This window comes from Manacus vitellinus, unplaced genomic scaffold, assembly GCF_001715985.3.
Source record: "Manacus vitellinus isolate BGI_N305 unplaced genomic scaffold, ASM171598v3 scaffold_10_pilon, whole genome shotgun sequence".
Taxonomy (NCBI): Eukaryota; Metazoa; Chordata; class Aves; order Passeriformes; family Pipridae; genus Manacus; species Manacus vitellinus.
This window is the reverse complement of record NW_021938838.1, coordinates 19722763-19735873: the sequence shown is the minus strand read 5'-3', so window position 1 is coordinate 19735873 and position 13111 is coordinate 19722763. Positions and strand designations below refer to the sequence as shown.

General features: G+C 40.8%; 1 protein-coding gene across 2 annotated transcripts in view; it reads left to right on the top strand.

Moving 5' to 3' along the window:
* The window catches only part of CDH5 (cadherin 5), a 30604-nt gene extending 17565 nt beyond the window's left edge, over window positions 1-13039 (top strand). The window contains exons 3-12 of one of the 2 annotated variants that reach the window (XM_018086561.2): window positions 1248-1536; window positions 1626-1742; window positions 2493-2657; window positions 3048-3235; window positions 4969-5222; window positions 5797-5939; window positions 6372-6496; window positions 7975-8083; window positions 8362-8607; window positions 9413-13039. In XM_018086561.2, coding sequence (XP_017942050.1) covers window positions 1248-1536; window positions 1626-1742; window positions 2493-2657; window positions 3048-3235; window positions 4969-5222; window positions 5797-5939; window positions 6372-6496; window positions 7975-8083; window positions 8362-8607; window positions 9413-9906 — 2130 coding nt within the window. In that variant the 3' untranslated portion in view covers window positions 9907-13039. Of the gene's footprint in view, window positions 1-1247; window positions 1537-1625; window positions 1743-2492; window positions 2658-3047; window positions 3236-4968; window positions 5223-5796; window positions 5940-6371; window positions 6497-7974; window positions 8084-8361; window positions 8608-9400 lie in introns of both variants that reach the window. The other variant, XM_008928335.3, reaches the window with a different exon arrangement.
* The last annotated feature ends 72 nt before the right edge of the window (window positions 13040-13111 follow it).

Genomic DNA, 13111 nt, shown 5'->3' with positions numbered 1-13111 from the left:
GGAGCACAACTGAGTGACAGCTGCAGGAATATGCTGATACATCCTGATTTTATCTTTCCCAGCCTTGGGTGCTTTCCTTTGTGTGTTCATCCTCAGCATTAGAAAAGGCATTCTCAGAAGTCTCTACTTTTTACACGGAATAAGAAGGCACAGACTTTGAGACAAGGGGGTGGTTATTTCTCCTGTTACATCTCCAGAGTTGTAACCTGCTCTCCAGCAGCCAGAAACAGGATGAAATATGTGGAATAAGGGAAGGAAATATTAGCGACACATTTCAAAATAGAAAACTGAAATTAAAAAAACATTCGACAGTAAATGACAATTACGGGATAAATCAAATCCTGAATGCTCAGCAGCTGAAATTTATGATAACATCAGTAACAAAAGACCAGAAACTCTTGGCCAAACCCAGAAATCCCTGATAAATAGCTTGCTGAAATAAGAATGCTTACATAGTGCATGGAAAATTATGGTTTAAATGTTCTATCAGTGTCCTTATATGGGTGAAGGTATAGAAAGGGAAGAATCACCAGATTATCTGCAGATTAAATAATGCACAAAAGCATTTGGAATTGGATTAAATTACATTTTAAAACTGATTAATGTTCATTCCTTTTGCTCCATCCCTTTTTCATTGCATGTGATCTTCAATTTTCAAATCTATGGGGTGACATTTAACCTTACTGTCGTAGCATGAGCCTGAAGGCTGACCAGTAAAAAATTGCATGTGACTAAACACAAGCAAGTTGTCAGCTGTGGCAGGAATCCTGCTAAATGCTAAGGAAAAGAGACTGATGCTAAACAATGTCAGCAGCTGTGAATGCAGATTTGCCCCTGTAACCCTGTGTAACCTGAGCAAAAGCCCCGGTAGGGTCAGAAAGGCACTTGCAAACCAGACTGGCTCAAAGTGAACCTGATGGTGTGTGTTATTGCAGGCACTTAATGATTCGTATGTGTTAACAGCATGAACCATTTATATCTTCAAGAAATACAAGATATGTTTTTTAAAATGCTTCTTGATATATAACCAAGTTTCAGTCTGGAGGCAAGTTTCATCCTGTAACCCCACTGTAGCTGCTCTGGGGCTTTAGCTCAGTAACTCTCCAGCTGACAGCAGAAGTCCTGCTGGCCATTCTGGTTTCCAGCTGAACTGAAGGAATCCTGGTTGTGTATCTGCTGGGAGAAACTGTGCTGCATCCAGGTGCCAAAGCCCACTTTTATCTCTTTGAATTATCCTTTCCTTCCAGATCACATCCAGTGTGAGGAACAACAACGCCAAGTACATCATCGAAGGGGAATATGCCAACACCATCTTTAAAGTGGAAGAGACCAGTGGGGATGTCTATGCCTTTGAGAGGCTTGACAGGGAAAAGAAAGCAGAGTATGAGCTGACAGCTCTCATTATTGACAGAAGAAACAACCAGTCACTGGAACCCCCATCTAAATTCATCATCAAGGTTTATGATATCAATGACAATGTCCCTGTGTTTGTACAAAAGGTGTTCAATGGATCTGTCCCAGAAATGTCACCAGTAGGTATGTTCTTCTGTCAGTCATCTCCCTTCATGTCTCTGGTTAAAATGCAGAATTCATACTAAATATGCTGTTTGAAAATCCTTTTCTAGGAACATCAGTCACCAAAGTGACAGCTGTAGATGCTGATGACCCAACAGTGTCAGGTCATGCCACGGTGAGTTACCAAGTCATTAAAGGAGATGAATATTTCACCATTGATGACTCTGGTAAGTGAGATACATGAATATCCTTACACTTTGTCCTTACCCTACCCTGTGAAGAAAACACAGGGTTTTAAGCCTTCTTCATTCTGGAAAAAAAGGAATAATAATAAAGCAATATAATTTTAACCATGATTTAGAAAGATTTTTTCATTCACACCCACGCAGTGTCACCACCTGAATCTGGAAATGAGCTAAAAAAGTCAAGATACCAGGTGCCTTTAATGAACTGAGAAGATAAAAGGTCATGTTTTTCCCACTGATGAAAAGACTGACCAGGAACTGAGTTCATGTTTTCAGTTCACCAGAGATATCATTCCTTTGACCAAATAGGAAAAGAAAATACATAAATTTTGAAGCAGCATTCAATAATCAATAATCATTCAATCTCCTATACTTTCCTGCTTAAATTTTACCCAGTTTTAGAATTCCTGTCAGTATCTCTTGTAACCACACTAGTCTTATAGAGCAAATAATGCAGGTAAAGAGGTGCTCAGACAGTTTCTAGAGGCTGTAGTGACCAAGTTTAGACATTGTCAGACTGCTCTAAGCAGAAAAAATCAGTTTAAATATTACACAGAATCTCCTAATATTCCATCATGCAGAAAGATTTTTAACATTTCTAACCTCAGAAAAACACCCCTGATAAAATTCTACTTAGAGCTGAATGTGTGGCATAAGATAAAAACTTGTTATCAAAGTTAAGAGATGATGGACATGCAAAATCTAAACATATTCAATGTTATTTTTTCACAGGTGTGATTTTTACAACAAGGCCTGATTTAGACAGAGAGACTCAATCAACATATGAAATTATTGTCAAAGCAAAAGATGCTCCAGGGACTTCAGGGGATTCCAGCACAGCCACAGTCGTCATCACTTTATCTGACATCAATGACAACTTCCCAGTGTTCAAACACTGTGAGTGGAATGCAAGTTCTGGAGCACTTGGAATCCAGGCATTGACACAACTAAACCGAATTTAGGTCCTGGTTCAACACAGTGCAACTTATCTTAAAAATGGCCAAAAGAATCTTGCATATTCTGAAGGTCTTCTGTATTTCGTCCCAACTTGCACCCCTAGAACAGAAAACAAAAATCTCTATTAATTTCATCACTTTGGACAAGATCTTGACAATTTGGGGTATTACTTATACTTTTAGAAAAAATACATCAAAGTACTGTCTTAGAGATATAAATGCTGAATTCTCAGTGAAATATTTTTCTGTACATTTCTAAGCTAAGCACGAATTTAACTAAGTTTTCCATAAACACACTCTTCATGTCTTTCTTTTTTCTTTTTTTTAACAGCATCATTTCACTTTAAAGTGCCTGAAAACATTTCGGTAGGAGGAGAAGTTGGCAGAGTCAAAGTAGAAGATGTCGATGAACCACAACATAGAAACACAAAATACAGTTTTGTCCGAGGAGATTACAGGGACACCTTTGAAATTGTAGCAAATCCATACACAAATGAAGGAATCATTAGGCCAAAGAAGGTAATTTTCCCAGTAACAAAGATGATTATTGTGGGTTTTTTCACAGGACTGTTTGATTTGGTTTAGCATTAGCAGCAGGAAAAGTGGAAGTGTGTGGAAGTCAGTATGAAATATGTTAATCCTGAACACCTGCTTTGTAAGCTCTGTGAGAAAAAGAGCTGGTGATTTCTAGTCCATTTCAATCTCCAGTCCTGAAAAAATGTAGACTTGCTGCAGAGTGCAATGGGGACTAACTCAGATGTTCAGGTTACACACCTTGGGCTCCTCTCAAACTTCAGGTAGTTGGCTGCTTCAAAGAATCAGTGATTTTAAGAGTTGAACCAACTGACCAAGTCAAAGAATCCTTCCCTTCTGCAGCCAGGGTGAAACCAAAGCAGAAAATGCAAACAAGTCCACCTGACCACTTCTAAAAGTGCTCTTTACAGTTTGCCATTTGCTCCAGTCTGAGCCACAGCTCCCTTACCTTCCTCAGAGTGTTTTCAGAGCTTCCCCACTAATTTCTTACAACTCATTAAGAAGGCCCAGACTCTCCAAAGCCTATATTATCATTTGTTCTTTGGGTTTTTTTAATTCTCAAACCTACTTGATTTGTATCAAGGGACCTTCCTACATCATGCAGAGCTCTGCCAAACCAGCCTTCATTGATTGCATTGACTTATTAAAAAAAGGAGTAGGGAGGACTATAAATCACCTCTTGTAATCCTCAGGTTGACAGGAATGTGTTTTTTACTTCCAAATATCTCTCTGTAACTGTTAAGACTAGAAATGTCGTTAAGAAGGAGGAAAAACTACCAAGTACTTCAAGACTGGCAGTGAAGTCCTCGGCTCACATCGGGAGGAAGCAGCTTTCCCTCACCTAATGCAGCCCTTCCTCTGGTCTTCCCATGACCTGAGGAATGCAGTGCTTGCAACTGCTGCCCAGAGGAGGAGCAGCAGGAGACCCCACACAAACACTCCCCACTACAGAGGGATTTGGAATCAGCTCTTCTTTTAATACATAGCAGGCAGAGTTCACCCCTCTGTTTCATAATGTGATGTTGGCCATGCACATGTCATAATGTTAAATATGCAGCCATGTGAGATAAAATTTCAGCTGCTAGGTAAGTACTATCACTTCCATCTGCAATGTCTGCTCAAAGAGGAAAACAAGAGTCACCACAGTTAATTCCTGTGTATCTCAGAGTGCTTTTAGAATCTCAGGCAATATCATAAAAGGCCCTAGACTGAAATGAGCCATAGCTGCCCGAGCTCCAAGCCTTCCTCCCATTGTGTGACTCCTTTTACAATCTCAGGCAATGGGAAGAACAGGGAAGAGGATGTCATTTATCACTAAATGCCCCAGCTATCAGTCAGTGCAGCTATGCAGTCTGCCTGGAATGCCTTCAGAACAGAAAGCTTTGCCAAGAGACAACCTGGTCCCCAGCCCTTGGGGAAAAGGAGCTTAACCAGGTTTGGTTGTTACAGGATTATGAAAAGAAAAGTGTTGAAACCAAGAAATACTTACTGAACTTAGAATGCTGGATGAGTCCGTTCCAAACCAGGGGTTGTTAAAGCCACGCTATGACACAGAAGTTCAGCTGGGAAATGCTCTCCCATCAGTCCAGCCAAGATGCAGTTTGGTAATGTTTCCAAACACGAGTTAGAGCTTGGAGCTTAAGTTTGCACAGCTAGCTAATGCAACATTTGCTTGGACATTTCCAATGGAAGAATTTCTGTATTTGTCTTTTTTTTAGCCCCTGGACTTTGAAAAAGTAGCAGAATACAGGTTTGACATTGAAGCAACAGATCCCACCGTTGATCTCCGGTATTTTAAATCTGGTGGCTCGAGGAGCATTTCAACAGTCACCATTGAAGTCACTGATGTGGATGAGCCTCCTGTCTTCACTAAACTACCATATGAATTTAAAGTCATGGAAAATGATGCAGAAGTAAGAACACTTGGTTCAGTTTGGGCACACGACCCCGACGCAGCTAAACGGAAAATCAGGTAAGACAACACCAGTTTTAGTAATTCTACTTTGAAGTGAAGAATTCTTTAGGATGCCAAGAATTTGACAAAGAACTGAGGCTTGGGCCCCGTTTCTCAAAATGTGAATGCCAAACAAAAACCAGAAAGAATACAATTTAATTTTTCCAGCACTGCAGCCATGGATATATATGGTAACCAAAAACTGAACATAAATTACACTTACCCCTATAATTACCACATGAACTTACTGATGAAACATTTGCACATTTAGGGCAAAATGTATAATCCTGGATATCTTCCCATGGCTACAGTTTAGTGCTATACTTTTTATTGTAAGAAGTCTCCCAAGCATGTGCTTGGAGAAGAAAATAGACTTCTGAAACAGCAAAGTACAATAATCTGGAAATTCTTTCAAGAGATGTATTTCACTCTCACAGCTTGCATAGTTTTAGGGAAATATTCTCAGCCTGCCTGGTCAAGATATTAATGTAATTTGTCACACCAGAACTCTCTGACCTTCCACTAAAAGAAATGAAGTGAAACATAGTTTTAGCCCCTGGAATTGACATATCTTGTTTTAAACAAAAAACAGATTTATTCGACGAAAAGCAAGTCCTAATGGAGACTATATCAGGGTGTCTGATACTGGAATTATTCAACTTCCCAAGCCCCTGGACAGAGAATTCAGCTCCTCATACAACATCACTGTAGCAGCTCAGGAAGTCCTTGAAGATGGTAAGTGCCACCCACTTCCCTGTTTGAAAGAAATCAGGGAACACCTTTCCAGCAGGGCTGTAGCTTATCAAAAAGGAAAGCCACAACCTGCCAGCCTGTTCCCCCTAAGCTACAAATTACATGGATGCTTCAGGGTTTGCATAATAATCTTCCAAATCTTCCCACAGCCACACAGTGTGAAGAATCAGGAAGCCATGAACTTCAAAAGGGTCATTTTACTCCTCAAAGATCCTTGATGATTTAACCCATTAGGAAAGTTTTGTAGGGAAATATCTAAATGTCAAGGGAAAAGTTTAAATTAAAGATGGAGCTACAAATTCTCCATATTTTTCATGCAGGAGGCACAAAGGGGGGCACAAAGGGTAGAAAGGGGGATCTAGCCAGCCCTGGGATTCCAGACATCTGAGACCTGCACTGTTGTTGTCATTTTAGGTCGTCTTTCTGACAGAGAATCACATGCCCATGTTCATGTAATAGTTGGTGATGAAAATGATAATGCTCCAGAACTTGTTTATCCTGAGGAACCCAGAGTGTGTGAAAATGCTGCACCAGGAAAGGTGAGACCGGGAGAGTTTTTCCCCAAAACCTGAATTACTACTTGTAAGCTCAAGTGAAAGTTGTCTGTTAATAAAAGTTTTTGCACCGGAACACCTGCACTTTTCACTGATTCCCAAAGCATCAGTGGACAGGAAAATCTCTTCAGGACATCACACTGCTGGAATATTGACTTTTATCTGCTCACACACATGGGCTGTGCTGCTCCTCTCCCTCCAGGCTCTCGAGTCTGTAGGTGCATTAGCAGCATTAGCAGCTGAGCCATGAAGGACAGTCAAGTTTGCAGAGCAAAAATCAGCAATTCGGTTCTATCACATAAATATTCATATGTGATACTGAGAAGGAAACCACTTTAAAATAGCAAGAGAAACATTGCTGCACGTGACATCATTGTAGTGGTCAGCAGAGTGCACATATCTGCAGGTACAACAGTGTTAGTGCTTGGCAAAAATGGTGTTATGCTAGTATTTTGGATTTACATGTTCAGCCTCAGACACAAGTATTCAGCCCATACATGTTGTAACATTTGTTTAATTAAGACATTTTGTGTCATGGTTTAGAAATGGTACTCCCCAGTTTAGTGCTCCCACTGGCACTCCCTTCCCTCCAGCTGGAAGCCCAAAAGGCAAAGATTGAGATCAGAACAATTCACTGGAAACAGCAATGAGATAAGAAAACAGACAGTACCATCAGCAATACTGACTGCAAGTGTACAGAGAGAGGGTGATGTACAGGCAAAATGCTCAGCAAGCCTGGGACAATGAAAAGCAGTGGTGGACAGACCCTCTGCCCCCCACACTTCCCTCAGCCCAAAAGGAATGCCCTTTCTTCTCAGGAGAGACACAGAGAGAGGCCCTTTCCCCTGCCCCCAGCAGTGAAGTAAGATGGTAGAATAACATCAGTGTCTGGGCCAGAACCGGGACATCAGCCCATACATTTAATATTTGTTTCATTAAGAGACTTTGTCAGAGTCTGGACTCTTTGAGGGAATCTGATATAACACAGAAGGTATTCATTTCACCCTTAGTTTAATTTTTAAAATATCTCGGGGACATAATTACACACTTTTTTTTTTATTCTATACATCTAATCTATGCTAGGTTGAGGTTTTCAAACCCAACATGTCATTCAGGTGTGGCAGCCTCAGTGACATTCCAAGGATGACAGTCACACCCCCAGGTAGGTTGAACACTTGAGAAGACAGCCACCTTAGGCATTTAAAGAAGCCACATATCTTTCAGCATAAAGCTTTTTTTATGCTTTCATTACAATCTGAAGAGGCAAAACTGATCTTTTAGAAGACCTACAAAGGAATTGCTTGCCTTGAAAGAACTTGAAGAGGAGCATCATGAGATATCTGTGTCCTGCCCGTTACTGAAGGGTTACCCAGGACACACAGCCCAGCTCCATAAATACTTTACATGATTTTATCACTGGAGAAAATGCATAATGAAAGCTGTGACCTCTTCCATCTTTGTAGGTGATCGTCAGGATTTCAGCTACTGACAAGGATGAACTGTCACCCAGAGGGTTCTTCAAATTCTCCCTGGCCACAGAAGACAGCAACTTCTCCCTGATTGAGAACTACGGTACAGTATCCCTGCAATGCCTTTCTCAGCTGCTCCAAGTGGGACACTGGGGCTCAGGGGAGAAAAACTGCAGCAATGACCTGTGACTGGTCTGGCTGAGCTAAGTAATATTTATTTTTAAAGGCTTAACATACTGGAAAAAAAAAATCTGTTTGTTGCCAGCCGAGTTTCTCTAAAGGCTGGCTCTGTCTAAGGGGAAGATGTAGCACCAGACTGGGAAACTTTAAGGAAAATCTGGCAGAGATTATTACTTAATTAGATGTCATTACTTCTTGCAGATAACACAGCAAATATCACTGTCAAATACGGACAGTTTAATCGTGAACTTGCCAAAATCCACTACCTCCCTGTCATCATCTCAGACAACGGTGTTCCTGAGCTCAGCAGCACAAACACTCTTGTCATCAGTGTCTGCAAGTGCAACGAAAAAGGCAACTTCACTTTCTGTGAGGAAAGAGCCAAACAAGTGGGAGTCAGCATACAAGCACTGGTGGCCATTTTTATCTGCATCTTCACCATCATTGGTAAGGATCTGACCTGGGTAACATTCTCTGCATTAAAGGGTTTTGTTCTTTCTGAACTGAGATCTACAAAAGCTTTGTACCTATAAAATGACCACAGAGCCAGAAATTCTGTAACTATTTGATTCATCTCACGTGTTCTTCCTCTTTGGTGTGTTACAGAGCTCAGCTACAAAGCTGTTCCCTCCACTGGGCAGGCTGAGTCACTGGAAAGGTTACTGCACATATGCATAATAGACTTGATTTACTGCTGCCAGGCTCACATGTAGCTAGAGAATAGGAAATTTTTGCTGGGCAATAACAATAGGATTCCTGTTTCCAAAGGCTGAACTTGTCTGGAAGCCCTTTAAACAGTACAGTGAACATACATACATAAATATATCTGTAACAAGCCAGCAGAGCAGTGCTTATCTGCTGCATTTGAAATCTATCAGAGAAGGCACAGTGCTTTTTCTTGCTTGAAGTACTTTTCAAGTACCACATAAGTAGCATTTGATGCTTGGTATTAAAAGATTTACCAGCTGCAGGCAGTAGGTGATTCAATGAACTTGTGGCACCATGTATGTATGTATGTACTTGTGATTACAGCTCGAGAGTCAGGGGTGCAATTCCTGTCCAGACTGAACTTCTTCAAACATAGTAATCCTACAGCTAAGCAGTATTTTTAACTATTCCTTTAAAAAATAGGTGTTAAAAAAATCACTTCAGGAAAAAAAACCACTTCAGACTGTGTTACATATCTTAAATGCAATTTGTTTCACTGCCTTGCCTCTCTATTTTCACGTGCTCATTTAAGTTCTCTTTGCAGTACTTGCAATGCTGCTTCTCCTCAGGAAGAGACACAAGAAGGATCTGAGCGGGCTGGGGAGGAGCGTGGCAGAGATCCACGAGCAGCTGGTCAGGTATGACGAGGAAGGCGGGGGGGAAATGGACACCACCAGCTACGACGTGTCCGTGCTCAACTCCGTGCGCAGGAACGGCGGGAAGGCAGAGGCTGCTCCCTCTCCGTATGCACAAGTCCAAAAGCCTCCTGGGACTATGACTTCTGGTGCTGGAGAAATGGAAAGCATGATCGAGGAGAAGAAGAGCGAAGCTGACAACGACAGGGATTTGCTGCCCTACGACACCCTGCACATCTACGGCTACGAGGGGGCCGAGTCCATCGCCGAGTCCCTCAGCTCCCTGCAGTCGGGCTCCTCGGACTCCGACGTCGACTACGACTTCCTCAATGACTGGGGACCCAGGTTTAAAATGTTGGCTGAGCTCTATGGATCAGAACCTAGTGAAGATTTTGTGTATTAAGTTCAAATTAGCCATGAGTTTTCTCCCTCCCACCACACACAGACATCAGGAGACTGTCAGTGGCCACAGGAGAACTCACGGCTCTTCCCTCAAGCCATACTAGGATTTCAAACAGACGTGAGAGAAAAACCTGACAACAGTAGGGTTAAAAAGGCACACAGACCATGTGTATTAACTTCCCCCAGCACTGCTGTCCTTGCTAACATTCAGTTCTGTCCCCAAAGTTGCTTCTCATGGACCTGCTCAAGTCTCCTAGGATTCCCATCGAGGTAGACAATTCTTAAAAAGTGGGCTTTTTCCCCCCTGTTTCTCTTTCATTCCTCTCCTCCTGTACTGTTTCCATCAACATGGAAACATCCACGTATCCAAGGTCACCATCCACTGGGAGAGAGAGGTTCAGTGGCCTTGCTAAGGGATGTTTTAAGCCCCCTGTATCTCCAGCTGGCTGCTTTGCCTGCCCCTTCTGGAACATCTTTATTGATGTTCCACACTTATGCTTACTCAGTAGAGGAGAGGAGGAACATATGGTCCATCACTTAATATTAGAAATTATTCCATCATTTTCAAAAAGAGGCATGTTTTCTCCTTCTTTCCATTCTATTAATTATTTTTGTTTTATAGTCTTTGATTACATATTCGAGTTATTCAAGATAAAATTAGACAGGATTTTTAGACACACAATCTGGTTTCATCTGTCATTTTTAACAGCCTGATGATGATTTCAGGCACCTTTCTGGCATGACAGAATCTGCTCTAGCTAACAGCAAAATTGTTTTTTCTCTCTGTAACTAGGATTTTAGTGTTACTCCATGGAATATATCCTGCAGGGCAGGAAATGGGGACATCAGGGGAATGTTAAGACTCTAATACTGTACTTTTCCATCTCTAGATGGAAGCATAGGTCTCTCTATATTTCCAAAGAGGCTGAATAGGGTTTTTATTCAGTGTTATTAATGCAGTTGTACTTTTTCAGGGACAAACAAATGAAGGGCCTCATTACTGTGAATCTGTTGTGACTTTTTCTAAGCGGGTACTGTAAAACCAGTATTTTCCTCCTAGGAAAGTACTGCAGACTTCTAAACCTGAATGCTACACACCCACACTCTCATCTGCATAAGGAACCACCAGTGGAAGGAAGGTTTTGGAGCTGCAGCTTCTCCATCCCTGTGTGTTTAGTGTCTCACCTGAGGAAGAGCCACAGAATGGCCAGAATGAAAGTTCCTGGGGGGGAAGTTCCCCAGCCAAATACACTTTTTGGAAAAAACGGGTCTCTTAGGACAATGGCCTGTCCCTGGCTTGCAGCAACACAGGTTCCTGTTGCCTTCAGCAGGAACAGAGCCCTGAACCCAGATACTGCCCTGGGTAGCATCTGTGCTGGAGCTGTAGGTATTAGTTTAGTTGATTTAATTATTTAAATCTGCTAGCTAACCAAATAACACTAGATTTTATTTTTTTCCTAAACCAGTATAGTGGAACCTCACAACTTTGCTTTTCCCTTTTTCATGTCATCTCTAATTTACACTCCATAATTCTTTCTTGGTAGGAAACAGGAATGCACTATAATATGGTCTCACATTACTCCTAAACTGGATAACTACTGGAAAAAAGTTATCCAATAAAATACTTGCCTGGACACTAATGCACAGTCACATCAATTATGCAATCACTCAAATTTTCAAATATGAGATAAAAGAAAACTGAGTAGAATTCTGTCCATCAGTCAAATCAGTTTTGGATCCCTTCCTTCACTAAAAAAAAGAAGCACATTTTGGGATGACAGCCTTGGCTTTATTTTTCATGTGTTCATTCTCTCTTGCTTAATCCAGCCAACAGTGTATGCTATTGGGGTTCCACATGTTGGTACATTATAAAGAATGCTAACTACTAATACAGTTTAATTTTTTTGTCAGTAATTAAGGTATTGAGTATCAACAGGTAAAGTTAGTTGTTAAATTATGTAGTGCAGTAACTGAAGTACTTTGGTAGGCATCACCCAGATAGTGTTACCTGTAATCCTTGTTTTTAAGTATTACCTGTACTCGGTTTTTTTAAAGTTGTTTTTTTTGGAAGCCTGTATGCAGTTCCCTTGTATAAAGATGTAAAGTTCCTTTTTATATTCCTGTACCGTTTTTGTTTTTTTTTTACTACATAAAAGTGAATCTCAAATTTGTATTTTCTGTGCATTAATAAGTTTCACACAGAGGACAATATCAGGCTTTGTGCCACATTGACCTCAACCATAAAAACACTGGTGTCTGTGCTCTAAGAGAACCCAGACTAGCCATAATTACCCCAAAGGACTTTCTGTAAAAGCAGCTTTCTCCCACTCCCTGTACAGCAGGCAGGATTACTCTGGGGGACAAAAAAGTCCCAACTTTCTCACAGCCCAGGATTGTCACACATCAGCAACAGGAAATAAATTATCCCTAAATCTGCAGCTCCACATAGCACAATTTCTTACCCTTCCTTCTTACTGCAACTAAAGACTGCCCCAACAATTCCCAGGATTATTCTAGCACTTAAAAAAAAAAAATTATATCAATTTTCCCCAGATACAGCACTTATAATTTACAAAGCCTGGAATAAAGCAAAAAAGTTCAATTCCTTCACTGCTAATTGCCGTAAGCAAACTCCAGATCCAACACACTTTAGCACAAGTCATATTAAAAACACAATAGATGTGCTAATTATGTTATAATGAAATGCATTTTTCCATAGAAAGAATTTGATTAAACAGCTACTCGCAACTTGTAGCAGAGTCTCATAAAGGTTTTCATTAATCATTTCATTAATATGCATTTTAATCTCATATCCTTAAAAATATATCATAAATTATTATTTTATTACATTCAGATGCCAAAGTTCATGCCATTTAATAAAGGTTTTTTTACTCCCACCCCATTAGAATTTTCAATGAAATAATGACTTGTGATGAGAATCTTTGATAGGTATCAAAGCAGCCATGAAAACTCTTTGAGTGTGAACACCTGGCCCAGTGCCACGTGTCCCAGGTAGGTCAGGGGAGCAAAGGTCCCCTGATCAAAGCAAATTTCCACTGTTCAGAGAAAGAAAGAACACGTTCTATCACACATTATCTGATCACAGTCCAGTCCAACTGACATGCTGGACACAGGAATTCAACAGTAAATCCAGGGGGAACAGAAGGATCAGTCATAAAAGAGAAAGCAAAGCATCTTCTCTGAGT